The sequence below is a fragment of the Melanerpes formicivorus genome, unplaced genomic scaffold (assembly GCF_026170545.1).
Source record: "Melanerpes formicivorus ecotype bairdi unplaced genomic scaffold, bMelFor1.0.p_v2 SCAF_14, whole genome shotgun sequence".
NCBI classification, from domain to species: domain Eukaryota; kingdom Metazoa; phylum Chordata; class Aves; order Piciformes; family Picidae; genus Melanerpes; species Melanerpes formicivorus.
Genome location: NW_027142366.1, coordinates 17405644 through 17431919, shown reverse-complemented (window position 1 = coordinate 17431919; position 26276 = coordinate 17405644). Strand labels below are relative to the sequence as shown.

The 26276-nt window shown below is 57.8% G+C and overlaps 2 protein-coding genes across 2 annotated transcripts; both read left to right on the top strand.

The window, feature by feature from the left end:
* Positions 1 to 3269: 3269 nt before the first annotated feature.
* Positions 3270 to 14207, top strand: AMDHD2 (amidohydrolase domain containing 2). The gene is made up of 11 exons (XM_068147243.1): positions 3270 to 3670; positions 4156 to 4292; positions 4937 to 5076; positions 5445 to 5499; positions 6483 to 6695; positions 8267 to 8355; positions 8830 to 8974; positions 9219 to 9326; positions 10514 to 10582; positions 11569 to 11670; positions 12589 to 14207. The coding sequence occupies exons 1-11, from the start codon at positions 3588 to 3590 to the stop codon at positions 12675 to 12677; spliced, it is 1230 nt and encodes a 409-aa protein (XP_068003344.1). The 5' UTR covers positions 3270 to 3587; the 3' UTR covers positions 12678 to 14207.
* CUNH8orf33 (chromosome unknown C8orf33 homolog) lies at positions 13608 to 25354 on the top strand. Its single transcript, XM_068147374.1, has 8 exons — positions 13608 to 13615; positions 15070 to 15565; positions 17045 to 17132; positions 20363 to 20500; positions 20693 to 21387; positions 22953 to 23043; positions 24065 to 24211; positions 24348 to 25354. Exons 1-8 carry the CDS (start codon positions 13608 to 13610, stop codon positions 24560 to 24562), a joined length of 1878 nt encoding a protein of 625 aa, XP_068003475.1. The 3' UTR covers positions 24563 to 25354.
* The last annotated feature ends 922 nt before the right edge of the window (positions 25355 to 26276 follow it).

Here is a 26276-nt window from a genome sequence, read left to right as displayed (position 1 = left end):
TGCAGTTCATTAGTGGGGCAGCAGCACAGGGTTAATTCTATGCTGAGAAGGAGAACATCCAAAGGGCTAAGATGTAAGCAGGACAGATAGGTGACATGAGGCTGGGCATGGCTGAGGCCCATTCCCATGCCTCTCCTCTCAGCACAGGCTGTTCTGTTCTCCCCAGCAGTGCAGAGGGAGGGCTGGGCCAGGTTCCAGCACTGATTCACTGCTTTGCTTTGGAACTCCCAGCCTAGAGAGCTCTGTCACGATTCTGTGGAGCTCAGATTTGCCTCCAGCAACCTGGGCTGGTGGGAGGTGTCCCTGCCCATGGCAGAGGGGTTGGAACTGGCTGAACTTGAAGGTTCCTTCCAACCCAACCCATTCTGTGATTCTAACTTTAATCGTGGCTGCTCTCCCTGTAAGCACTCAGTGCCTCTGCCCCTGCCAAGATAAGTTACTGTTAGGAGTCTGATGGCTTCTACATTCCTATGGAAGTCCCTGTTTTGGCCAGGGGCAGTCTGGGTGCTGCATGTATGCCTTTTGACATCTGAATGCAGTGTAGCAGCTTGGAAGGGCACTGCTCTCCAATAAGCAGGCCTGGGATCCGCTTTTAGGACTCATTTGCTCATCTTCTGGTTTGGCATCCCCTTGGCTTCTCCTGTCCTGAAGCCACAAACCATTCCCAGAAGTAGGCTGCTGGGTGCCCTAGGTGTGGAGAATTTCAGGAAAACCTGCCTGAAGCCATTCTTGGCCTCAAATTCCCAAGCCAGTGCTGCCCATAGTTTCCCTGGCCTCAGCGAGCATCATTCCCAGCTCTCTATTTCAGGAGCCTTTACTGGCACCCTGCTGGCAGCGAGAGGCAGCTCTGTCCTGTGGACAAGCACTGACAGCATGGAATGCTAAGTGCAGCAGAAAACCTCATTAGAATTGAAGTCCTGGCCAGCCAGGGCTGTTAGATTCATGCACCATCACACTGCCCATCGTTTCTCTTTCCTCAGTGCGATTCACCGGCAGAGAGCTCACATCAGCAGCACCCTGCCCAGGCGCAGTCCTTGATGAGACACTCCACTCCTTCTGCTACAGTGGGGGCACCAGATGGGATACACACATCAGTGAGTGCTGTGGGGAAGTCCATCAGACAGTGCTGGAGCCCTGAGGAGCAAAGAGGAGGGAGGGGAAGAGGCAGCACCTGGCAGCAGCCAGCTGAGGATGCTGGCTTTCATTTCAATGACACCTCTAAGGTTCTGGAGATTTAGAATAACCTTTATTTAGAATAAACCAAACCAGGTTGGAAGAGACCTCCAAGATCATCGTGTCCAACCCATCAACCAATCCAACCCACCCAAACAGCTAACCCATGGCACCAAGCACCCCATCAAGTCTCCTCCTGAACACCTCCAATGATGGTGACTCCACCACCTCCCCGGGCAGCCCATCCCAATGGGCAATCACTCTCTCTGTGCAGAACTTCTTCCTAACATCCAACCTAAACTTCCCCTGGCGCAGCCTGAGACTGTGTCCTCTTGTTCTGGTACTGGCTGCCTGGGAGAAGAGCCCAACATCTGCCTGTCTACAACCTCCCTTCAAGGAGCTGTAGAGAGTGATAAGGTCACCCCTGAGCCTCCTCTTCTCCAGGCTGAGCAATCCCAGCTCCCTCAGCCTCTCCTCACAGGACTGTGCTCCAAACCCCTCACCAACTTTGTTGCCCTTCTCTGGACTCATTCCAGCAAGTCAACCTCCTTCCTAAACTGAGGAGCCCAGAACTGGACACAGGACTCAAGGTGTGGCCTAACCAGTGCAGTGTACAGGGGCAGAATGACCTCCCTGCTCCTGCTGGCCACACTGTTCTTGATGCAGGCCAGGATGCCATTGGCCCTCTTGGCTGCCTGGGCACACTGCAGGCTCATGTTCAGCCTACCATCGACCAGTACCCCCAGGTCCCTCTCTGCCTGGCTGCTCTCAGCCACTCTGACCCCAGCCTGTAGCTCTGCATGGGGTTGAGATGGGACACTGTCACCCATCTGGCCACTGAGACTGCAGGTAGAAGGACCCCCGATGGTCTGCTGGAGGTGAAAGGCAGGGATCTGGCTGCAGAGCACAGAACAAGCTTTGGGTCTCCTCTCACAGGCTGCTGCTGACTTGTCAAATGCCCTTAGGAATCCGTCTACAGCAATGCTGTCAGCTTGGAAAGCAACACTCACAAGATGCTTTACCTGCCCAGGCTGCAGTTAACTCTCTGTAGCTGAGACTGGGAAGGGAGGTGGGGATTCCAGAAACCTTGCTGTGCCTGAGCCAGCCCCTCGCAGGTCCCTGTCTGTGCTGTGCTGAGGACTCCAGAGCTACCCCAGTACTGCAGGGGGGTCTCAGCAGAGCAGAGGGGCAGAATCCCCTCCCTGCCCACACTGCTGGGGCTCAGCCCAGGACAGGCTGGGGCTGGCAGTGCTCGGTGCCGGCTCATGGCCAACTCTGCACCCCCAAGTGCTGCTCCACAGGGCTGCTCTCAGGCTGAGCAGCAGCGAGCCTGTGAAGCTAAAGGCGGCTGGAGCGTCCCTGGGCTGTGCTGGGCGCGGATGCTCCGGAGCGCGCGTTGAGGAGCTCCCGTCTGGAGTCGGCGGTGACCGCAGAGGCAGTGGGAAAGGATTCTGCCACTAACATTTCTCGTCGGAGCCCAGAGCAAAAGGCAGCAGGAGCTGCGTGCAGGCTGGCGAGGGGAGGAGATGGCTGTGCCCGGCGGGCGCTGACAGCCGCCCGGGCGCTGCAGCAGCTCTTCCCCAGCCCCTTCCAGCTGCCCTGAGCTCCCGGGGGCTGGAGGCTCCCTGGCCGAGAGCGGACACCTCAGGACAGAGGTCGCTCCCCGCCGGCAGCAGCTCTTTCGCCGGCTCCGCGGTACCGGCTGCCGCCAGCCGCCGGGCAGCTCCCGCAGGCAGCCTTTCCGCTGGCTCGGTGTGACACGGAGGGAATCCCCCGCGGCGCTCGCCGCCAGGAGGGCGGAAGGCGGCGAAGGCCGAGGAGAGCTGCGGAGGGAAGTTCCTCTCCCGCCGCTTCTCCCTCACCGCTGGACTCCGGCGCAGGGCGGTGGCCGGGGCGGGGTGCCCCCGCTCCCCTCTGCCGCCGCCGCCGACCTCCCCACGATGGCGGCGCCCCGCCCATGATGGCGGCGCCGCGGGGGCTGGTCACGTGCGGGGCGGGGGCTCGCGGCGCGTCAGCTGATCGGATCGCGTGACCGGGAGCGGCGGAGCGCTGGGTCCGGCCCCGCCCCGGGTCCGGCCCCGCCCCGGGCGTCCCGGGCCCCGCCGCGGCCCCGCCGAGCGGGGTAGTTGCGCCGGCCCCGGTCTGGAGCGGGTCCCGCGGCGGGACTCGGCCGCACAGCGCGGCGCGCCTGCTCTTCACGGCGTCGGCCCGCAGCTCCAGAAGGGGCGGGTGCCTACCCACCCCCTACCGCCGGGGCGGTGCTCCGTCCCCTCCGCCCCTCACTGCCTCCCCGTCCCCGCGGGAGACGCTCGCACCGGAGCCGCGGCCTTGGCCCGCTCCGCCACCCCTGGTCCCCGCCCCTGCTGCTGGTCACCGGAAGGGTTCCCCGTTCCCGCCGGTTCCACAGCCCTACGATGCCGTCCAACAAATCCGTTTCGGACGCGCCCATCGTCCAGTTCACCAACTGCCGCATCCTGAGGAGCCACCAGCTCCAGAGGTGAGGGCTGCAGGGGTGCCGGGAGGCTGCCGGGGGGTGCCGGAGCTCACGGCCGGGCTGCAGAGCTGACCTGGAACCCGCAGCACCAGAGGGACTGTCCCCAGGTCACCCAGTGCAGCTGTCGGCTCAGCCCCCTGCGCTCCCGCAGTCCATCGTCCCCACCAGCTGATCTCTGGAGCGCTGGCGTGCGCGTTGTACGGCCCCTCTCAGCTCCCCTCTCTTTGGTTCTGCCTCCTCTGCCAGCCCTGGGCCCCTTGGCCATCGCGTTTGACAGGCAGCCCGTGAGTTCTGTAAAGCCTGAAGCCAGGCAGAGAGAGGGCTGCCAGTTGTGTCCCTGCTGGAAGAGCAGCTTTGCCCTAGCAGACATCATAAAGCCCACGGCAGAGCACGCCAGGGAGGTCTGCTCTGACTGAGGCCACCTCTGGCCACCTGCTCCCGCAGACAGCACAAGAGCTTGGTGTGTGTGTGTGTGTCTGTCCCTTCAGGGAGGACCTGTGGGTGCGAGAAGGGAAGATCCTCAACCCAGAGAAACTCTTCTTTGATGAGAAGGGCTCTGCTGACATCCAGCTGGACTGCAAGGACAGCATCATCGCCCCGGGCTTCATCGACGTCCAGATCAATGGTAGGGTGAAGCCACGGGAGGGTGGGGGGCCTGGGTTTGCCCATCAGGGACCTTCAGATGCTGCTGTGTGCAGGCTGCCCATGACCCAGTGTGTTTCAGCTGCTCAAGGGAGATGTGAGTCACCAAACTTATGCTACAGAACAATTTTTGCCCTTGGTTGCTGCTGTCACATACTGGATCCCCTTTGGCTTTGTTGTGTTTTCAGCTCAGCTTTCCTCTTCCCCTCACTTTTATCAAGATTTATCCTGGGTGCCTGCCCTGCCCTTTCCAGAATGCGGGGAGGACAGAGCAAGATTTCTCAAGGGGAAAAACAGCTGCAGTTGCCCTCTCCTGAGGGTCACCAGGGGCTTGTTCTATGGGAGCTCATGTTGGGAGTCAAATGCTTCCTTCAGTGGGGAATCCTCACTTTTGGCCCTGCATCAAAACAAGAAGGTGGTGCTTGCAAAGTGCTGGGATGCTGTGGGGGAGAACACTCCAGGGGGACATCACTGGTTGGATTTGTACTTGCAAAGCCTCACAAATGAAGGACAGGAGTGCTGATGGAGCCCTTTGCTTCTGCTCAGTGCTGCACAAGTGGAGTGGCTCACTCTGGTGTCTTCAGGTGGGGAAACTGCCATTTCATCTCTGTTTTGTTGGTGGTGCAGGAGGCTTTGGGGTGGACTTCTCCCTGGCTACAGATGACTTCAAATCAGGGATTGACCTGGTCAGTCAGAAAATCCTCTCCCATGGAGTGACCTCTTTCTGTCCCACCTTGGTGACCTCTCCTCCATCTGTGTACCACCAGGTAAGTGACTTTCTCCCTCTCTCATCTGCAGGGTCACAAAGGGCTGAGGTTGGTACCAGGAGGCGAGAGGGCCGAGGCTGGGTCTGTCTGGGTAGAAAAGCCATGGGTGTGAGGAGCTGGATTTCCTTGGAGGAGCCCTCCCCCTGGATTTCCTGCCCTTAACCTTTAGCTTGCTGAGACAGCAATATCTGCCAGACTAGCTGTGCACAGTGGGGCTTGCAGCTGGCTGCTTCTCTGTCAGCTGTGTTTGGCTGATGGTCCCAAGTGATCCAGCCACAAAGCTCACTTGCAGCCTGAGGTCTGGGTTTATGTTGGCAGGCTGGGGTGCTGTGGCTGGGGTGCAGTGTCTGATGAACCCCTGTCTCTAGGTTCTCCCTCAGATCAGCATAAGAAATGGTGGAGCTCATGGAGCAGGCGTCCTGGGTAAGTGGGCTTGGCCCTTGCTATCTTCTCTGGTGCTACTCTAGGTAGGCACTTACCTTGTTCAAGAAGGAGAAAGAAGCCACTGTGGGGACAGCACAGACTGGGGCTGGAGCTCTGGCTGGGAGGAATGCATGTGCTCTTGTGGCCAAGAAGGCCAATGCCATTCTGGGCTGTGGTTAGTAGGTCAAGAGAGGTTCTCCTCCCCCTCTACTCAGCCCTGGTGAGGCCACATCTAGAATATTGTCTCCAGTTCTGGGCCACTCAGTTCAGGAAGGACCTCAGGGACCTGCTTGAAACAGTCCAGCACAGAGCCACAAAAATGATGCAGGGAGTGGAACATCTTCCTTATGAGGAGAGACTGAGGGAGCTGAGGGTTCTTTAGGAGTCTCAGGAGTGACCTCATTCATGTTGATAAAGATGTGCAGGGTGAGTGCTCAGAGGCTGGAGCCAGGCTCTGCTGGGTGATGCCCACCAGCACAAGGGGCAGTGGTGGAAGCTGAGGCAGAGGAAGTTCCATGGAAACAGGAGGGGACATTTTTTTCACTGTGAGGGTGACAGAACACTGGAGCAGGCTGCCCAGGGGGGTTGTGGAGTTTCCCTCTCTAGAGATACTCCAAACCCACCTGGATGCATTCCTGTGTGATCTGCTCTAGGTGCTCCTGCTCTGGCAGGGGGCTTGGACTGGGTGATCTTCCAATGTCTCTTCCAGCCCCTAACATTCTGTGATAGGTGGCACAGGCCTGCTTTCTCCCCCTGGCCTTTCCACAGTCCCTGCCATCCTACACACACTGCTCCAGCTCCATTCCCACAGAGCAGTGGCAGTGGCCTGGCTTGGCAAGCGGCTAGCACTGTGTCTTTCGCTGTGCTGAGCCCAGAGTTGCCTGAGCCTGCAGGAAAATGGCAGGAGCAGGGTGGACACAGCAGGTTTCTTGGTCCTTGGTGGGGAGAGGGAGGGTGATGGCTTTGTGCTCCTGTTTGAGCAGGGGCCCACCTGGAAGGACCGTTCATCAGCAAGGAGAAGAAAGGGGCACACCCAGAGCACTGCCTCCGCACCTTCGAGGAAGGAGCCTTCCAGGACCTGCTGGCCACCTATGGGTCCCTGGAGCATGTCAGGATAGTGACCCTGGCCCCAGAGATGAAGAGGAGCAGTGAGGTCATCCGGGAGCTCACCAAGCAGGGCATCTGTGTCTCACTTGGTAAGGGCTGGGGCTGGGCAGGCTTAGGGCAACTCCATCGCCCTGTGCCGCACAGGCCGGGTGGCCTCTCAGGGCTGGAGCATCTCTCCTGGTGCCTCTGTGTGACTGGCAAGGGTGGGATAGTCTTTTGCCTGGCCTGTGTGGAGGTGACAGACCTGTCACAAATGGGGACCTTGCTTGGTGCTGTGAATCCGTCAGCCTTTGGCAGTAAGGGCCAGACACCACCTTGACCGAGGAGCCCCTGCTCCTTGACAGAAGGTAGCATCTGGTACTGCTCAAACACAGGGAGGAATCAAAGTCTTACTTGAGTAAAGGTGTAACTGAGGGTTGATGACATGGAAAGATCCAAACTCTGAAGTCCAGCTGCTTTAAGGCCTTATTTGAGAGGTGAAGTCATTTTCCAAAGGTTACTGCTGAGTTTTGCTAACTGCTTTGCAACAGGAAGTGCTGCACAAGACTTCCCCCTCCGGTGTCCTGCTGCCCACTGGCTTCAAGCTGGCTGCACTTTTCTTGTCCTTTCTTTTGCAAACTCTTTTTGCCCAGATCATTGATGAAATCTTTTTGGTTTTCTTTAAGGGAGGAGTTACTTAGGATGCAATTAAACCAGGGGAAAGGCATCCATAGAGCAGGGTGTGTCTTACCTCACAGCCACACACAGCGGGGCAGGGTTTGCCCACAGAGCCCTAGGGCAGCTCTCTGTGTTGGGGAAACAGTTCTCTCTCTGGATAGTTTTATCCCCAGAGTGTTTTTTTCTGGCAAAGTCCCCACTGCCTTTGCTCCTGTGACACCTCCCTGTGGAGTCTTCAAATGTGAGGACAGCAGAAGGGCATGTCCTTGCACCTCCCACCCAGCCTGCAGGCAGCTCTGGGTGAGCAAGGCAGCATTGGACTAGGGGGAATGGAATGAAGCTGGAGGTGGGGAGATTCAGGCTGGAGGTGAGGAGGAAGTTCTTCCCCATGAGAGTGGTGGAGCCCTGGAATGGGTTGTCCAGGGAGGTGGTTGTGGGGCCCCATCCCTGGAGGTGTTTAAGGCCAGGCTGGCTGAGGCTCTGGCCAGGCTGATCTAGTGTGGGGTGTCCCTGCCCATGGCAGGGGGGTTGGAACTGGATGATCCTTGTGGTCCCTTCCAACCCTGACTGATACTATGATTTGTGATGGTTGTGATGGGAGCAGTGAACTTGATCAGGTGAAGGACCCCCAGCTCATATCCCCTCCCCAGCTCCTATCCAGACACCTCTCTGCTGAGGCTGGCATCTCAGACCTCAGCCTAGGGCAACCTGATCAGGTGAAGGACCCCCTGCCACAGCCCCTCCCCTGCTCATATCCAGACACCTCTCTGCTGAGGCTGGCATCTCAGACCTCAGCCTAAGGCAACCTGATGAGGTGAAGGACCCCCTGCCACAGTCCCCTCCCCTGCTCATATCCAGACACCTCTCTGCTGATGCTGACATCTCAGACCTCAGCCCAGGGGACAGCATGGGAGTAGAGCCCTAGTGATGGAGCATCTTTGCCCCTGTAGGGAAATTAATGGAGAGATGGGCAGGCAAGTCAGGCGTTGGTCTTTGTTCCCAGGCCACTCGGTGGCTAACCTCTGCCAGGCTGAGGAGGCTGTGCAGCACGGCGCCACCTTCATCACTCACCTCTTCAACGCCATGCTGCCGGTGAGTAGCCCAGGGCTGCTGCCCTGCACTGGGATTGCTCCTGGGGTTTCCCCCCCCACCCTGCTGCCCACACGTGTGTATTCTCCCCAGCTTCTCCCATACCAGCCTTGCAGTGAGGTTTCAGCACTGAGCCTCTGGTTTCACAGTTCTGCTGCCTGCTTTCCAGGGGAGCGAAAGCTGTGGCAGACTTCTCCTGAAGACCAGGCTGGATGAGGCTCTGGGCAGCCTGATCTAGTGTGGGGTGTCCCTGCCCATGGCAGGGGGGTTGGAACTAAATGATCCTTGTGGTCCCTTCCAACCCTGACTGATTCTATGATTCTAAGTTCAAGGAGGTGCCCAGAACTGCCTGGTAGAAGAGGGCACCCAGCTGCCAGGCACTGCTTGATAGAGATGGCAGCTGGGTGCCCTGAGGAAGGGGCTCAGCCCAGCGGTGCTGGTGGAGCTCCCCAGCTTGTGCTCTCTTCCCTGGGGCAGTTCCACCACCGTGACCCAGGGATCGTGGGGCTGCTGACCAGCGACAGGATCCCCGCGGGGCGGAGGGTCTTCTACGGCATGATCTCGGACGGCATCCACACCAACCCTGCCGCCCTGCGCATCGCCCACCGGGCCCACCCCAAAGGTGAGCCTGGCCAGCCCCCCCCGCCCCCACCAGCTGGCCCCTCTCCCACGGGGGCTGTGGCACGCTGCCCCTGCTGCTGGAAGAGCTCACAGCCACGGGGGCCGATCCACCGGCCCTCCTGCTTTGATCCCCTGTGCCTGGGGGTACCTTGGCCCCTCTCAGGGATGGCCACCGTGGTGCACCTCTGAGAGCTGCAGGCAGCTGGGCTCAGAGCTAAGGAAGCCTCTTCCCTTGTGCTCCTCAGGGCTGGTGCTGGTGACAGATGCAATCGCCGGCATGGGGCTGGCACCGGGGCGGCACACGCTGGGGCAGCAGGTGGTGGAGATCGATGGGCTGAACACCTACCTTGCAGGCAAGTGGCTCTTGCTAGAGAGCTGGGGGCAGTGCTGCCACTTGTCCCCATTCCTCAAGAGCTTGGCACACCTTGCAGTGCCTGGCAGCATCAGGCAGTGCTTGGGCCACGCTCTTGAGTTTTGGTGCTTGGTGACTCTGCAGTGGCTTGGGGCACCTTGTAAAGAGAGGAAGTGTCTCGTCTTCATGGAGTGAGGAGGGGTCTGTCAGGTACCCCATCTTCATGGAGTGAGGAGGGGTCTGTCAGGTACCCCATCTTCAAGGAGTCAGGAGGGGTCTGCCAGGTACCCCATCTTCATGGAGTGAGGGGGGATCTGTCAGGTACCCCATCTTCATGGAGTCAGGAGGGGTCTGCCAGGTACCCCATCTTCATGGAGTCAGGAGGGATCTGTCAGGTACCCCTTCTTCATGGAGTGAGGAGGGATCTGTGAGGTACCCCATCTTCATGGAGTCAGGAGGGGTCTGCCAGGTACCCCATCTTCATGGAGTCAGGAGGGATCTGTCAGGTACCCCATCCTCATGGAGTGGGGAGGGAATCTGTCAGGTACCCCATCTTCATGGAGTGAGGAGGGGATCTGTCAGGTACCCCATCTTCATGGAGTCAGGAGGGGATCTGTCAGGTACCCCATCTTCATGGAGTGGGGAGGGGTCTGTCAGGTACTCAATCTTCATGGAGTGACGAGGGGATCTGTCAGTTTGCTGCTGTCTGCAACACGTTTGAATGCCTCCAGTGTCATGGTTGACAGAGGTTGCAGCAGGCTCAGAGGGACAGAGAAGTCCTACAGACACATATTGTCCCTTGCCTTTACTACAATGCTGCCACTTCTAAGTTCTTAAGCTGCAAGCAGTGGGAGACTGGGAAGGTATCTCAGAGAAGGATCAGGGAAGGTGTTTCAGAGAAGGGTCATTCAGTTCCCTTCCCATGTCCCTGGTAGCAGCTGGCCTGCATTGTGAGCTGGTCTCACCCAGTCCAACTGGTCTTACAGTGGAGCTGCAGGGTGACCGCTCAGCGCCTGTCCCCGCGCTGCCAGCACAGACTCGTTCTTGCCTCATTCTGCCACTTGCAGCAATGGCCGCAGGGCCTACAGGATTTCTGCCCCTTCTGGTCACATTCTGCTTTCCCACCACCCCACTTCTCCTTGCCACAAGCTGTGGGACCTCCTCAGTGTCACCCTGTTCCTCTCCCAGGCACAAAGACCCTGAGCGGCAGCGTGGCGACCATGGACAGCTGTGTGCGGCACTTCCAAGAGGCCACAGGTGAGCGACCTCTGCCCACAGCCTGGCACAGGAAGAGGCCTCACTCCTGCCAGCAGTCTCCACTCCACCAAGGAACAGCCCTGTGGCACTGGCCTCAGATGAGGACTTTTCTGAGGGGAGGCTTCAGTTTAGATCCTGGGCTGCAGCAGGAGAAGTGTGGCCAGCAGGGCAAGGGAGGTGATCCTCCCCCTCTGCTCAGCTCTGCTGAGACCCCACCTGGAAGTTCTGGAGCCCCTAGCACAAGAGGGATGTGGAGGTGCTGGAAAGTGTCCAGAGAAGGGCCACGAGGATGAGCAGAGGGCTGGAGCACCTCTCCTATGAGGACAGACTGAAGGAGCTGGGGCTGTTCAGTCTGGAGAAGACAAGGCTCCGAGGTGACCTCATTGTGGCCTTCCAGTATCTGAAGGGGGCCTACAGGAAGGCTGGGAAGGACTTCTCAGGATCTCAGGGAGTGATAGGACTAGGGGGAATGGGATGAAGCTGGAGGTGGGGAGATTCAGGCTGGAGGTGAGGAGGAAGTTCTTCCCCATGAGAGTGGTGAAGCCCTGGAATGGGTTGTCCAGGGAGGTGGTTGGGGCCCTGTCCCTGGAGGTGTTTAAGCCCAGGCTGGATGAGGCTCTGGCCAGGCTGATCTAGTGTGGGGTGTCCCTGCCCATGGCAGGGGGGTTGGAACTAGATGATCCTTGTGGTCCCTTCCAACCCTGAATGTTGCTATGATACTATGATATGATACTATGCTATCAAGAGGTGAATCCTCCTGCTCCTTTCTCACAAAGATGAATGAATTTCCCCACCCCAGACCCTAGGTGTTCAGTTCTCCTCTTCCCACTGTCTCCATAGGGATGTTTCCCTTCCAGCTGGCTGTGGTGAGGGTGTTCCAGCTCAGGTCCCAGCCAGGCTAACAGTTGCCTTAGCCAGGGGGGTTTGGGCTGCTCTGGCAGTGGGGGCTGTTGCTGCCCTAACATCTTTCCCCTTCTCTGTCCAAGGGTGCTCAGTGGAGACCGCCTTAGAGGCAGCATCTCTGCATCCTGCCCAGCTCCTGGGGATTGAGCACAAAAAGGGGACACTAAATTATGACTCTGATGCAGGTACTGGCATGGGGACAATGGTGTGAGGGTTCTGGGGTGCTGCAGCAAAGCAGGGGCTGCTGGTATGGGAACAGCAGGTACTGGTGTGGGCACAATGGTGTGAGGGCTCCTGGGTGCTGCAGCAAAGCAGGGGCTGCTGGTATGGGAACAGCAGGTACTGGTGTGGGGACAATGGTGTGAGGGCTCTGGGGTGCTGCAGCAAAGCAGGGGCTGCTGGTATGGGAACAGCAGGTACTGGTGTGGGGACAATGGTGTGAGGGCTCTGGGGTGCTGCAGCAAAGCAGGGGCTGCTGGTATGGGAACAGCAGGTACTGGTGTGGGGACAATGGTGTGAGGGCTCTGGGGTGCTGCAGCAAAGCAGGGGCTGCTGCTATGGGAACAGCAGGTACTGGTGTGGGGACAATGGTGTGAGGGCTCTGGGGTGCTGCAGCAAAGCAGGGGCTGCTGGTATGGGAACAGCAGGTACTGATGGGGGTACAATGGTGTGAGGGCTCTGGGGAGCTGCAGCAAAGCAGGGGCTGCTGGTATGGGAACAGCAGGTACTGGTGTGGGCACAATGGTGTGAGGGCTCCTGGGTGCTGCAGCAAAGCAGGGGCTGCTGGGAATGCATCTTCATCCTGTGCTTCAGTGAGAGCTGTAGGGAGTCTTCCTTTGCCTGAGGTTTGTCTGGGCTTTTGCTCCAGCACTTTCTTTACCTTGGATGTTGGTGGTGTTTAGTGAGCCCTTTGGAGAGAGCCCCACACCTCAGCCAAGGACGGCCTGCTGCCGTGCTGCTGTTCTGGGCTGGGGGAGAAGCTCTTCCCTAACCAAGCCTAGCTCTTCCCAGCTGCAGTTCCCCACCAAGCCCAGCTCTTCCTAGACAGCTTGAGCTGCTCAGTTTCCCTGACAGCCGCTTCCTTTCTCTCTTGCCCACTGCAGATTTCCTAATGCTGACTGACAGCCTGTACGTGCAGGCCACGTACATCGCGGGCGAGGAAGTCTGGAGGCAGGAGGCCTTGGGCATGTGACGCTGGGCTGTGCTGGTGCCACCGAGGCTCCCTGGCACTGTGGTTAGCAGCTTTGGTAACCACTCCACTTCTCTTTTTTGGGTTTGGTTGGTTGTCTTTTTTTTTTCCTTCTGAACTCCTTCCTGCATCTCCTTTCAAGGAGCCTCATACCAAAGAGCTGCGTTTCCCAGCACCGCCGCTGCTCCCGGTTACAGCCACGCCTGCGGCGGATCCCTTGGTGCTCGCTCAGTGGCGTGGGGAGAGCAGGCAGAGCCGTGCTGAGGGGCAGCTGTCAGCCCCTGCAGGGACCTGAAGGACTGCCCAGTGTCCTGCATGGAGCCCCCAGTGTCCCTCTGACAGCAGTGTGAGGCTGTGCCAGCCTTTGCACTGTTCTGTACAGCACACACTGGCCTGCCCCGGGGCGGGCTCAAGCCATTTCCACTGCTCTGCCTGCTGCTTGCCTCGCTCCCAGGCAGCCGTGGCTGGCTAGACATCAGCTTCCAGCAGCTCACCTCGCAGCTCTTCACTTCAGAAGGTTCCTGTTGTCTCAGTGGAAGCTGAGGCTCACACTCTGGTGCCCTGGCAGTCGCTCAGCTGTATGTCCTCGGAGCGAGGCTGCCACAGCTCACCCTCAGCTCAGCGCCGCTGCGGCGCTCCGGATCCACATGGGCTGAATCCTCAGGGCAGAGATCAAACCCAGGAAAATCGAGGCATTGCTGGTCCTTTGTGCCTTTCCCCTGCATGGGCATTGAGTCTGCAGCACGTGGCTTCTGCTGGAGACATGGACAGCATCCTTCCACCCCTAACCCTTTGTTCTGGCTCGGTGGGTTCAGCAGGCTCTGTGCCAAACCAGCCCCAGCGGAGCCTTGGCATCGTCTGATGGGGTTTTGCGTTCCTCAGGCCGCAGATGGGAAGGCTTTTGTTTGAGAGGATGCACCCAAACTGGTGGTGATGGTCTGGTAAGCCCTCAGTCCAGCTCAGGGACTGAGGGAGAGGAGAACTGCAGTGGGATTCTGGCCCTTCAAGACAGTTGCTGATAGCTCATTATTCCTATGCTCGTTATTATCTTCTCCGATACTTGACTGTCAGCTCTTTTCCTGACACTGGGACACTCCTCTCTGAAGGACTGATGCTGCTTTCAAACCCACAGCAGCCAGAAAAGCCTTGCCATAAGTCTTAGAGAACCTCTGCCGAAGCCTCAAACCCCTTTGAAGTCTTTTTCTGTAGCGAGGGAAGGGCTGAGAGAAGGGTTAAATCTTAGCAAGGCCGGAGGTGGAAGGCAAGACAAAGTCTGGCCAGGACTGGCAGGAGTGTGCTGATTTTTTTCCAGTACCTTTTTATATATACTTTGAACAGCAAGCTTTGGAAGTGCTTCCCTTTCACTGGCAGCCTTGGAGAGTTTCTACCACCAGCTGCCAGCGTCAGCACAAACTGTGTAGCCTCCACGGTTTGAAGCAGTTGAAAGAGACATCGACTGCCCGTGCTGTGAAATGCTGACGTGCTACAGCGTTGCGAGTCCCAGCGGGGCCACTTCTGCCTGCTGGGGAGAAACGAATCGACGGGAGGGGGGGAAAAAAAAAATGCATCCGAGGGGGGGGAAAAAAAAAGGAAAAAGGTGTCTAACTTTTTTTATCTCCAAAATTAAATAATCAAAAGGAAAAAAGAAGAATCTAAGCTAGAAAGTGAAGGAGCCAACAGCTGCCTCTGTGTCTGTTGTCTGCTGAAAGTAGGCTGTACCCCACCCGTGGGGGTGGCTGCTGGCAGGGCGTGTGCCGTGCTGGGCTAGCAGCACCATACCCCCAGGGCTTCTGTGTCTGGGTGGGGACAAAGCTGATGGGGATGTTCCTGGAGGTGCTGTGGGACAGGGGGCCGTGGAGGGAGGCCACAGGTGGCAGCCAGCTGCCAGGCACGGAGGTGTGGCCCAGCAGCGCCCTGTGGGGCTCAGGGGGGAGCTTGTGGCAACCAAGCTGGGGAAGGGTCTGGAGGACGGGTCTGGTGAGGAGCAGCTGAGGGACCTGGAGGTGCTTAGTCTGGAGGAGGCTGAGGGAGACCTCATTGCCCTCCACAGCTCCCTGAGAGGAGGCTGCAGCCAGCTGGGGGTTGGTCGATTCTCCCTAGCCTCGGGTGACAGAAGGAGAGGCAACGGCCTGGAACTGTGCCAGGGGAGGGTTGGGTTGGAGAGGAGGCCAAATGTCTTTGGTGCCAGAGTGGTCAGGGCCTGGCAGAGGCTGCCCAGGGAGGTGGTGGAGTCCCCATGGCTGGAGGGGTTGCAGAACCCTGTGGCCATGGCAGCTGGGGCCAGGGTTTGGTGGCCATGGTGGGGTTGGGTTGCAGGTTGGATGCTCTGGGAGGGCCTTTCCAAGCAAACAATTCCGTGATTGGGGGTGGGGAGAAGGGCAAACACACCTCCAAGGTGTGTGCCTGGGCACCCCGAGCCTCCACTCGGCCTCGCTACGCCGCTGCCTCCCTCCCCGGCCCGAGCCGAGAGGCCGCGCCGCCGGGGGGGCCCCTGCCGGATCCCGGGGCCCGAGGCTCGGGCCCTGCTGTGCTGTCGCCGGGCGGAACGGAGGTGCGGGGCGCGGGGCGCGGCCGGAGGGGCGGCGGCAGGAGCACCGCGGCGGGGGACGCCTGTGGGCGGTGCACGGCGCCGGGGCCTGTCCCGCCTTCCCCCCCCCCCCCCCCCCCACCGTGCCTCGCGCGTGGGGCCAGGCCGGCTGCCGCTGCCCGAGGGCCGCTGGGCGCGCGCCGGGGAGCCGTCGCTGCTGGCCGAGCCCAGAGGCAGCGCGGCACGGGGCCCGCGAGCCCGCACGGGGCCCGCGAGCCCGCACGGGGCCCGCGAGCCCGCAGGCAGGGCGGCACAGGTCCCGCGTTCGTCCCGTGGCGGCGCGGGGGCTGCCCACATGGAGCGGGTAAGGAGCTCTCTGCCTCTCGCCTCTGTTCCCGGGCAGCCTCTTCCCCACGGGCCCCTTTCCTCGGCGCCTTCTCCAGGCCGGGCTCTTGGCCGGCCCCCGGCAGTGCCCCCGGCTCCCGGGGGGCTTCCCTAGCGCTGGTGCCGGTGCCTGGGCACCTGGTTGCTCTGCCGAGGCAAGGCGGGCTTCCTTTCCCAATGCCTTGTACCCACTGCGTTGTCCGCAGGCCGACTTCCAGCCTTGGTTTCCCACCCGTTCCGGAGTGGGAAGCGGCAAAGGCTGTCTTGCCGTTAGCATAAATCGTGTGCGTTACCAGAGCTCTGCTGGAGGGGATTTTCCTGCTGTGGGAGACGTTCTGCTTAAGGGGAGAAGAAAAATCCTTCGTTCAGGGCCTGTAGAAAGGGAGGCTGAGGAGGGAAGGGAAAAAAGAATTGGGAAAACCATATCACGTGTGGGAAGTTCTGGTGTGCCAGCTGCGGGTGGCTCGCTGCTAGTGAGAGGGTATAGTCTCTGACTGCTGTAATGAAGAGGGCTTACTGTTTGGTGAGCTCAGAGAGGGAGTATGGCAGGACATGTGTCCCACCCTCTGCTCCATTCGTTTATGGCTTGTGTTGAGCACACCTCGAGCATAAAGCCAGGAACGGGGTTTATGTGCCCCTAGTCTGATCTCCCAGAAGAGGAGACAGGGCAGGGACTGGCTGGAGAGCAGCCCTGAAGGAAAGGCCTTGGGGGTGCTGGGGGAGGAGAAGCTCAGCAGGAGCCAGCAGTGAGCACTGGCAGCCCAGAGAGCCAAGCAGAGCCTGGGCTGCAGCAAGAGAAGTGTGGCCAGCAGGGCCAGGGAGGGGATTCTGCCCCTCTGCTCCACTCTGCTGAGACCACAGCTGCAGCTCTGGGGCCAGCTCTGGAGCCTCTGTGCCAGGAAGGGTCTGGAGGGGCTGGAAGGTGTCCAGAGCAGAGCCAGGAGGAGGAGCAGAGGGCTGGAGCTGCTCTGCTGTGAGCACAGCCTGAGAGAGTTGGGGTTGTGCAGGCTGGAGAGGAGAAGGCTCCCAGGAGACCTACTTGTGGCCTTCCAGTATTTGAAGTGGGCTACAAGAAAGCTGGGGAGGGACTTTTGAGGGGGTCAGGGAGGGATAGGACTGGGGGAGATGGAGCAGAACTAGAAGTGGGGAGATTGAGATTGGCTGTGAGGAAGAAGTTGTTGGGCAGGAGGGTGGTGAGAGCCTGGCACAGGCTGCCCAGGGAGGTGGTGGAAGCCTCCTGCCTGGAGGTGTTTGCAGCCAGGCTGGAGGTGGCTGTGAGCAAGCTGCTGTGGTGTGAGGTGTCCCTGGCCATGGCAGGGGGTTGGAGCTGGCTGAGCCTTGAGCTCCCTCCCAGCCCTGACAGTTCTATGCTTCTATGACTCAATTTTGGAAGCAGGTTTGCAGGTGAGAGATTTGTGCTGCTTCTAAACATTGTACCTTCCCCCATCCCATGTCCAAGGCTCCTCAAGGAACGGTGCAGGATGAGCTGGAGTGGTGCATTTCACAGCTAGAGACAAATCCTTGCCTCAGCCCAACCTCAAAACAAGGTATGTTGGCCTCTTTCACAGTCTGCAGCCACCTTCTAATCCTAGTTCTCACACAGCAGTCCTGCATACTCCTCTGTTTCTCCTTTCCCATCTGTTGCCTCTTCTGGTGTTCTGTGGAATTTGTTGTGAGCACAAACCAGCATAAAGCATTGAACTTCAAGAACCACCTGGCTGGAAGCAGCTTTAGCTCTCGCTCCTGTGACATTCCTTCTCCCCATTCTCTGTGTTCTTCCTCTCCCACCTAATGGCTTGCTTGGTTCTGCTGCAGCTCTGCTTGTGCTTTCCAGGCTTAAGGAGATGCAGTGTCTGTGTGTCTGGCCCTTCAACACCAGCAGGTGTAGGTTTGCTGTGTAACAGCAAAATGCTGTGTAACAGGATCCTCAGGCACTTGGATCTGCTCAGGCACTTGGATGGAGTCAGTGCAGTTTGAAGTCTGATGTCCTCCTCCCACTGAATGCTACTGATTGGCATGCACAGGAGATGGCTTGAGATTGAACACATCCAAGTGCCAGGGGCTGCACTTTGGCCCCAACAGCCCCAGGCAGTGCTACAGGCTGGGGGCAGAGTGGCTGAGAGCAGCCAGGCAGAGAGGGACCTGGGGGTGCTGGGTGACAGCAGCTGAACAGGAGCCAGCAGTGTGCCCAGGTGGCCAAGAAGGCCAAGGGCATCCTGGCTTGCATCAGGAAGAGTGTGGCCAGCAGGAGCAGGGAAGTCCTTGTGCCCTGTGCTCAGCACTGCTCAGGCCACACCTTGAGTCCTGTGTCCAGCTCTGGGCTCCTCAGTTTAGGAAAGATGTTGAGGTGCTGGAAGGTGTCCAGAGAAGGGCAACAAAGCTGGGGAGGGGTCTGGGGCACAGCCCTGTGAGGAGAGACTGAGGGAGCTGGGGTTGCTTAGCCCGGGGAAGAGGAGGCTCAGGGGAGACCTTCTTGCTCTCTCCAACTCCCTGAAGGGAGGTTGGAGCCAGGTGGGGGTTGGTCTCTTCTCCCAGGCACCCAGCAGCAGAACAAGAGGACACAGTCTCAAGCTGTGCCAGGGGAGGTTTAGGCTGGAGGTGAGGAGAAAGTTCTTCCCAGCAAGAGAGATTGGCCACTGGGATGTGCTGCCCAGGGAGGTGGTGGAGTCCCCATCCATGGAGGTGTTTAGGAAGAGCCTGGCTGAGGCCCTTGGTGCCATGGTTTAGCTGATCAGATGGTGCTGGGGGATAGGTTGGACTTGGTGATCTCTGAGGTCTTTTCCAGCCTGGTCAATTCTGTGCCTCTGTGCAAACACAGCTGCTTCATGCAAAATGCAAGGGACAGCTTGGAAACCAGCAGAGTTCCCACAGCTGTGGCTTTGTAGGCAGCAGCTTGCTAAGGGGATGTGTTTGGTCTCACCTGAAATACCTCCTGAGTGTGTGCTGGTGCCCCTGAGGATGTAGCAGTGATTCATACATGCCCACACACCATGCTTGAGCATCACACCATTTCCTTACACCTGGAGCTTTGCTCAGGACCCTGTGTCCAGCAGCACGGGAAGGGAGGCAGGAGCTGAGCACAGTGACAAGGCAAGCAGAGGCAGGGACCTGGCCAGAAAAGGGCCCATGTGAACAGTCCCTGACCCAGGAGGGCAAAGCAGTGGTGCTGATGGTAACCAGGCTCTGCCTGGAGTCCAGGATCACCAGAGAGGTCTGCAGTGGTGAGGCAGATCCAAGCTTCAGCTGGGAACTCAAACTCTGGATCAATGGGGTACCTGACTGCAGCAGTGCCATGCATGAGATCTTCAGCTCACAGTAACTCCCAAGTGAGGGAGGGGAGAGGTTTCTCTGGAGCTTTTCCAGCCCTTTCTTTTGAACAGCTTTCCTTCCCCAGCAGGCCTTGAGTGCAGCCAGCTAAAGCTCTTGAAGAAGAGGGAACTGTGTCCTGGGGACCCTGACAGCCAGGTGCTGTGAGGATACACCCCACTGGTGGGGGGCTGCAGCCCGCCTGTGGCATTTGGCCTCCACTTGGGGGCTGTTATTCCTGACTGTCCATGCTCAGCCTGGATCTGGGGCTGAGCCACAGCAGCTGCTCTGTCACCCAGTGCCCCCTCCCCAGCACTGAGGCAAGAAAGAGAGAGGATGGAAAGAGATTTAATGGAAGAACAAAAGTGATAGCAATGCCAGTGTGAAGGATTTGAGGTCATACTCAGCCCAGCAGATGTGCAGTGGTCACAGTGTGCAGGAGAGGAAAGAGGAACAAGGTCAGAAGGAGCCCAAGGAGGAGGCTTCCCCTAGCCTCAAACCTCCCATTTTTTACTGAGTGTGGTGTCTCTGCTCTGGGATGCAGCTGGGGCCAACCTGGGCCAGCTGCCCTGGCTGTCTCCAAGCTGACATGGAGAAGTTCTTCCCCTGGAGGTTTCTAAGGCCAGCTCGTTGTGGCTCTGAGCAAGCTGATCAGGTGAGGTGTCCCTGGCCGTGGCAGGGGGTTGGAGCTGGCTGAGCCTTGGGGTCCCTTCCAACCCTGGCAATTCTCTGATTGCATGACAACGGCCTGCAGCTCATGGCTGGCCTGTGAGCCTCTCCCAGCAAAACCAGGGCACTAGCATGGGACTCTGCATTGGATTTGCAAGACAGACCTTGTTTGGAGAGTCCTAGAGAGATGCCCTGCAGCCAGGAGAGCTGTGTGTGCCTGTTCCAGCAGGCTGCTCTGCTGCATCGAGCTGCTCTGTGTTTGCACCCTGTGAGCCCAGCACTGACAGCCAGGGCATGTTTGGATTCCCAGGCTGAGGTTTTTGGAGAGCACTGCCACACAACAAAGCTTTGGGGAGAATGCTCAGCAGCTGGGATTCCTCTTGAGGCCAGGCTGGGTCCAGTCCAGCAAGTGTCCTGCTTTTCAGGCTGTGCTCCTCAGCCAGCTGTTTTCCAGAGAAGAGACACCAAGGTGTGCTCTTGCATTTGGCAGGTGCTCTGAGGGAAGGGTTGTTAAACCCTGTGGGGGCCTCTGTGCCATTAGGAGTGCACTTGCTGCAGGGTAAGGTTCTCTCTGTGTGTGGTAAGCAGTTAGGATCTGTTTTGTTTCCCCCCTTGCAAACACTTCACAGGATTTCAGCTTCCAGAAGCACTTGGGAGTGCTTCTCCAAGTCGACTGCCAGTCATGGATTAGTCAGAGGTGGCATTAACACAGAACAGCTTCAGTCATCAGCCTCCCACAGGGTGGGTTGTGAGGCTCACCATAACCTGCTTCTTGTCTCTCTTGGTCTTTTCCTGAGTGCAGCAGAGGACACACAGCACAGCCTCGAGGTCCTGGGCCCCCCTGAGATGCCTTTGGGGAAGAAGCAGCAAGTGGTGAATCATGTGTTGGAAGATTGTCATCTCAGAGAGGCTGAGGAGCAAGAGGGCATGGGGAATGCAGGTGAGCTGGAACTGTCCCTCCAGGGGGTGGGGGTGGTTGTTTGGGTTGTTTTCCTCTGCATTTCTCGGGTTGCAGTTTGTGATTGCATCACCTCTCTGCACTGCCGCCTCACAGAGTGGCCTGCAGTAGCAATGGCATCCCCAGAGCAGGAAACTGGCATGTGGAGAGCAGTGTTCTTCTTGTCTCTTCTAGGTGTGAACCCTGGTGATGTGGAAGGGCAGCAAAGCAGTGGACAGGCTTCAGGTGGTGCAGGGTGTGGGAAACAGTCTGAGCAGAGCTCTGAGGCAAAGCCAGATAGGTTCCCATCACCTGACAGTGGCTTCCAGTCTGATTTTGCACCTTCTAAGACTGACCCAGAAGCAACTGGCACACCTTTGGAAGCAGTCCCTGGTGTCACTGGTGCTGAGCAGGTACAAAACAGCTCCACTGAGCAGGAGAACTGGAATGGAGCTCTGAGTTCTGCTGCCCCTGGACAAGAGCCCACCTTTGCTTCCAACTCTGCTGTCCCAGCTGGAGACTGTCCTCTGGTTCAGTCAGTTGCAGCAAGCCAGCATACAGAGAGTGCTGCAGGTGGTGAAGGGCTGGCTAATTCAGCACAGATTTCAGCCTTGCAGAAGTCTGAGTGGACTCAAAGCACAGGTTGCACACCCAGGCTGGATGGGAACCACGTCACATTGAAGATCCCCCAGCCACAGCCAGCTGCTGGACAGCCTGAGATGGGGACAGAGAAACTGACAACAGATGGAGCTGCCCAGAAGAAGAAAAAGAAGAAACAGAAACCATCTGCCAGTAAAAAGGAGGCAGAAAAAGCTGAGGCCAACAAGAAGGCAAAAGCAGAAGCTAACAGAGGTCAAAAGGATACTTCCCAGCAGGCTGAGGCTCCCCAGGTACTTCAGTTGCCAGGGCCTCCCATAAGTTATAAACCCTTCAGCAAGAGAGCAGCTTTGGGTAGTGTGACAGTCAGTGGCACTGCCTGGAAGGCCAGGGGCTGTCTATTTCTTACAGCAGCTCCTTAGAGAGTGGGGAGGAAGTGAAGGGTCCTTCGTTGTCTCCTTCAGGCTTGTGCTGAGACAGCTCCCGGGGAGCCCAGCGCCGCCTGGTGGCCGCAGAGGGACTTCTCAGAAGGGTGGCTAGCAGCAGGACAAAGGGGAATGAGGCAGAGCAGAGCTGGACTGGAGCTGAGGAAGAAGTTCTGCAGTGTGGGGGTGGTGAGACTCTGGAACAGGTTGTCCATGGAGGTTGTGGATGCCTCCTCCCTGGGGGTGTTCAAGGCCAGGCTGGATGAGGCCTTGAGCAGCCAAGTCTAGTTGAGAGGGGTTCCTGTCCTTGGCAGGGAGGTTCAAGGAGATGATCTTGAAGGTCCCTTCCAACCTAAGCCTTTCTGTGGCCTCCTATGATTTATGTGACCCCTTCCAGCTGATGGAAGGAGAGAGCAGGAGGGGTTTTGTGGTTACCTGTTGCACACCAGTAAAGAATTGCTTCAGCCCCAGGTGCAGCCCTGGTCCCTTCTCCTTTTCACTGTTAGTCAGCTGGCTTTGCTCAGTGAGACTTGGCTTCCTCCACCCTCATGGGCTTCAGCTTCTTCTCCTGACTGCCTTCTGGTTGAGCAGGCACACAGGAGCTGAGATGCCAAGAGCTGCCTTCCAGTTGTGTCCATTGTGTGCATTTTTGATTTGAGGTGTGTTGAGGATGCCCAAATGACTGGGGGGTGTTGGCCAGTTCTGGCCTTCCTAGTTCAAGAGGGACAGGGAACTGCTGGAGAGACCTAGGTATCTTTAGCCTGGAAAACACAAGACTGAGAGGGAACCTGCTCAATGCTCAGCAAGAAATAGAGGGGGAGCAAGAGGCTGGGGCCAGACTCCCCTCAGTGGTGCCCAGGGACAGGGCAAGGGGCACAAACTGGAACCCAGGAGGTTCCATCTGAACATGAGGAGAAACTTGCTTGCTGTGAGGGTGCTGGAGCCCTGGAGCAGGCTGCCCAGAGAGGTTGTGGAGTCTCTGGAGAGCTTCCAACTCCCCCTGGGCATTGTGCTGCTGGGCAAGCTGCTGTGGGTGCCCTGCTGGAGCAGGGGGTTGGACTGGGTGAGCTCCAGAGATCCCTTCCAACCCCTGCCATTCTGTGGCTCAAGGAGAGACAGGGGGCTTTTGCCAGTGATCATTCCTCCCATCTGGAAATTGATCTGACAGCTTCTTGCAGAGGCAAGGCCTTGGTCAGCATTGTCTGAATGGCAGCCAAACACTGAGTGCTTCCCTCAGAGGCAGTGAGCTGCAACTGAAGACTTGTCCAGGGCTTTCATTTACCCAGTGCAGAACACTGCAGGGGAGCATCAGGTCTGTCAAGTGATCAGCAGGAGATGGGATTTGGAGCAGCCCTGACTTTATGCAGATAGCTTTTATCCTGCGCAGCCAGTGCTGCTCTGGCTTTTGGATGACTCCTTTCCATCTTGTGCAGCAGCTGGAGGAGCAGGTGTGGAAAGAGGTGGACTGGTGTGTGGAACAGCTGGAACTTGGCCTGAAGACCCAGAAATCAACTCCAAGGCAGGGTAAGGGCTTCAATATTATTCAATATGTTCAGTGTCTTTACTGATGGTCTGGACAAGGGGATTGAGTCCATCATCAGTAAATGTGCAGATGACACCCAGCTGGGGGCAGGAGTTGATCTGTCAGAGGCTAGGAGAGCTCTGCAGAGGGACCTTGCCAGGCTGGGCAGATGGGCAGAGGCTAAGGGCATGAGATTGGACACATCCAAGTGCCAGGTGCTGCACATTGGCCACAACAGGCTGGGGTCAGAGTGGCTGAGAGCAGCCAGGCAGAGAGGGACCTGGGGGTACTGGTTGATGGTAGGCTGAACAGGAGCCAGCAGTGTGTCCAGGTGGCCAAGAAGGCCAAGGGCATCAGGAAGTGTGGCCAGCAGGAGCAGGGAAGTCCTTGTGCCCTGTGCTCAGCACTGCTCAGGCCACAGCTTGAGTCTTGTGTCCAGCTCTGGGCTCCTCAGTTTAGGAAAGATGTTGAGATGCTGGAAGGTGTCCAGAGAAGGGCAACAAAGCTGGGGAGGGGTCTGGAGCACAGCCCTGTGAGGAGAGGCTGAGGGAGCTGGGGTTGCTTAGCCTGGAGAAGAGGAGGCTCAGGGGAGACCTTCTTGCTCTCTGCAACTCCCTGCAGGGAGGTTGGAGCCAGGTGGGGGTTGGTCTCTTCTCCCAGGCAACCAGCACCAGAACAAGAGGACACAGTCTCAAGCTGTGCAGGGGGAGGTTTAGGTTTGATCTTAGAAAGCTCTTCCCAGAGAGATTGGCATTGGGATGTGCTGCCCAGGGAGCAGGGGGGGTGGGGTCACCATCCCTGGAGGTGTTTAAGAGCCTGGCTGAGGCCCTTGGTGCCATGGGCTGGGTGATAGTTTAGGGCTGGGTGATAGGCTGGGCTTGGTGATCTTGGGGGTCACTTCCAACCTGGTTGATTCTGTGATTCTGTAAGCACTCAAGTGGAGGAGAGCTGGCCCCATGGGTAGGGATGGCAGGCAGGGGCAGGGCCAGAGTCAAACTCTGCTTCTTCTTTGCCCTGCTGCAGCTGCAGAGGCCGTCCAGGCCATCAGGACGCTGCGCAGTGACAAGGCTCCGCTGGTGAAGAAGCGTCAGCTCATGAGAGCCATGTTTGGGGACTACAGGAAGAAGATGGAGGAGGAGTGGTGCAGAGAGCTGAAGCTCATGGAAGCAGGTAGGAGAACTTTTTGTGGTGGGGGAAGAGAAGAACAAAGGGCTCTGTTCCTGCCCTTTGTATTGCTTTGCAGAGCGGGGTCTCACGGGATGAGACGACTGAACATCTCTTACTGCTCCTTTCTCCCCTCTTGAAGCTGTGAAGTCTGCCAGGGTGGTGGCAATGCAGAGAGACACCTGCAGGAAAAGCTGCCAGTTCATCAGGAAGCACTCAGGAGCTTGCAGGAAGAGCCAGGCTTCAGCAGGATCCCCTGCAGAATCACCCAGGAGACTCACCACAGGCTTGTTCAAATTCCTAACCCCCCAGGAAGAGTTTCACTTCAATTTCTTGGAGGAAAGCCATTTAGACTAAGACCTGTGGCTAAAAACCACACCCAGGCCTCCTGCAAGCTTAATGGTGGAGAGCTGCTGTGCAGCAGAAAATGTTACACCAGAATGTGTGGATCTCCAAAGGGAAGGAAGCCTCTTTCAAACAGGTCTGCCTACCACACAGGTGAGCCCAGGGCTCAGCCCACCTGGTTCTCCTCTGTGGGATGTCACCTCTGCACAGAGCCTGGAAGGATTTGGGTTTCTCCCTGCCATTAACCTAAGAAGTTGCCTTTTCTACTGGGATATCTTCCTGTTCTCCCTTTGCCTTTTGTAGCAGATGGAGCAGCAGTGCACACAGAAAGGAGGGGTTTGGAGTGGAGATCCCAGTGCCTGTGAAGGTCCAGCAGCGCTGAGCACAGTGCCTGGGTGAATGGTTGAACTCCACAGGGGAATGCATGAATGCAGCTTCTGCTCTCCAGAAAGCCCTGGGCAGCATTGTGCCATCAGTGCCAGCCAGAGGCTATGGGCTCAGGATCTTGGAGGGAAAAGAGTGAGAATCTCCCTTGCTCACTCACCTCTGGAATGGACAGAGATGTAAAAGAGAACTGCCCAGGCTGATTTCATCTGGGCTAGGGGTGGAAGGACAGCTGTGTCCAGCCAGGGAAAGATGTTTGTTGCTGAGGGCAGGTTCTGGCTGGCTCAGATGGGTGTGCAGTCAGCTCTTGGAAGAAGATTCTGTATAAGCAGCTCACCTGGAGGGCCAGGCAGCTGCATGCCAAGCTCTGGGTGGTGGGGAAAGGATTTCTATTAAAGGTTTGCTTTCTGAACAGTCAAATATTTGTCTCCAGTGTTTGGACACTGCTTCAGCCAGGGAACTGAGCTCCTGTGTTCATGCAGAAAATCTTCTCCACTAGGCTTAAAAAAGAAAGCTGAAGGAGCAGAATCCTTTAAAAAGGGACTCAGGGACTCTGGGTGTCAGGTGTGCCCAGCATGCAGTGCCTGCCTTTCATAGTCCTGTCACCTGGTGTGAGAAATGGGAGCATAGGCAGATTCCAGGGTGTGCTGAGCAGCTGAGATGGTGAAAAACATCTGCTGGGGAAGGCTTCAAAACCCAATGGTGGCCACAAGTTGTTTTTAGTAAGCTCTGAGGTAGTCAGTTGCATCTGCAGGAAGGGAGGTGGTTCTGCCTCTCTGCTCTGGTGAGACCCACCTGAAGTACTATGTCCAGTTCTGGGTCTCCCAGCACAAGCAGGACATGGAACTGCTGGAGCAGGTTCAGAGGAGGCCACAATGATCAGAGGGCTGCAGAACCTTCCCTATGGGGACAAGCTGAGAGAGTTGCAGCTCTCCAGCCCGGAGAAGGCTCCAGGAACACCTTAGAGCAGCTTTCCATTACCTGAAGGGGGACTACAGGAGAGGTGGGGAGGAACTGTTGAGAAGGGCTTGTAGGGATAGGGTGAGGGACAATGGCTTTGAGCTGGAAGAGGGCAGACTTAGGCTGAAGATTAGGAAGAAGTTCTTTTGGGGGGTGGGGTGGGGGGGAGGGTAAGACACTGGAACAGGTTGCCCAGGCAGGCTGTGGATGCCCTCTCCATGGAGGTGTTGAAGGCCAGGCTGGATGAGGCCTTGAGCAAGCTGTGCTGGTGGGAGGTGCCCCTGCCCGTGGCAGAGGGTTGGTACAGGCTAATCTTTAAGGTCCCTTCCACCCAAACCATCCTATGATTCTGCAAAATGACGACTTTACTAACGCTGCTCAC

What these genes read in the sequence shown, in the direction of transcription:
- AMDHD2 (XM_068147243.1), top strand. Translation starts at nt 3,588, where the DNA reads ATGCCGTCCAACAAATCCGTTTCGGACGCGCCCATCGTCCAGTTCACC. An exon ending in AGGAGCCACCAGCTCCAGAG is followed by an intron (nt 3,671 to 4,155) that starts GTGAGGGCTGCA and finishes CTGTCCCTTCAG; the next exon opens with GGAGGACCTGTGGGTGCGAG. An exon ending in GCTGAACACCTACCTTGCAG is followed by an intron (nt 9,327 to 10,513) that starts GCAAGTGGCTCT and finishes TTCCTCTCCCAG; the next exon opens with GCACAAAGACCCTGAGCGGC.
- CUNH8orf33 (XM_068147374.1), top strand. An exon ending in CAGCCCAACCTCAAAACAAG is followed by an intron (nt 17,133 to 20,362) that starts GTATGTTGGCCT and finishes TCCTGAGTGCAG; the next exon opens with CAGAGGACACACAGCACAGC. An exon ending in AGCAGGCTGAGGCTCCCCAG is followed by an intron (nt 21,388 to 22,952) that starts GTACTTCAGTTG and finishes CATCTTGTGCAG; the next exon opens with CAGCTGGAGGAGCAGGTGTG.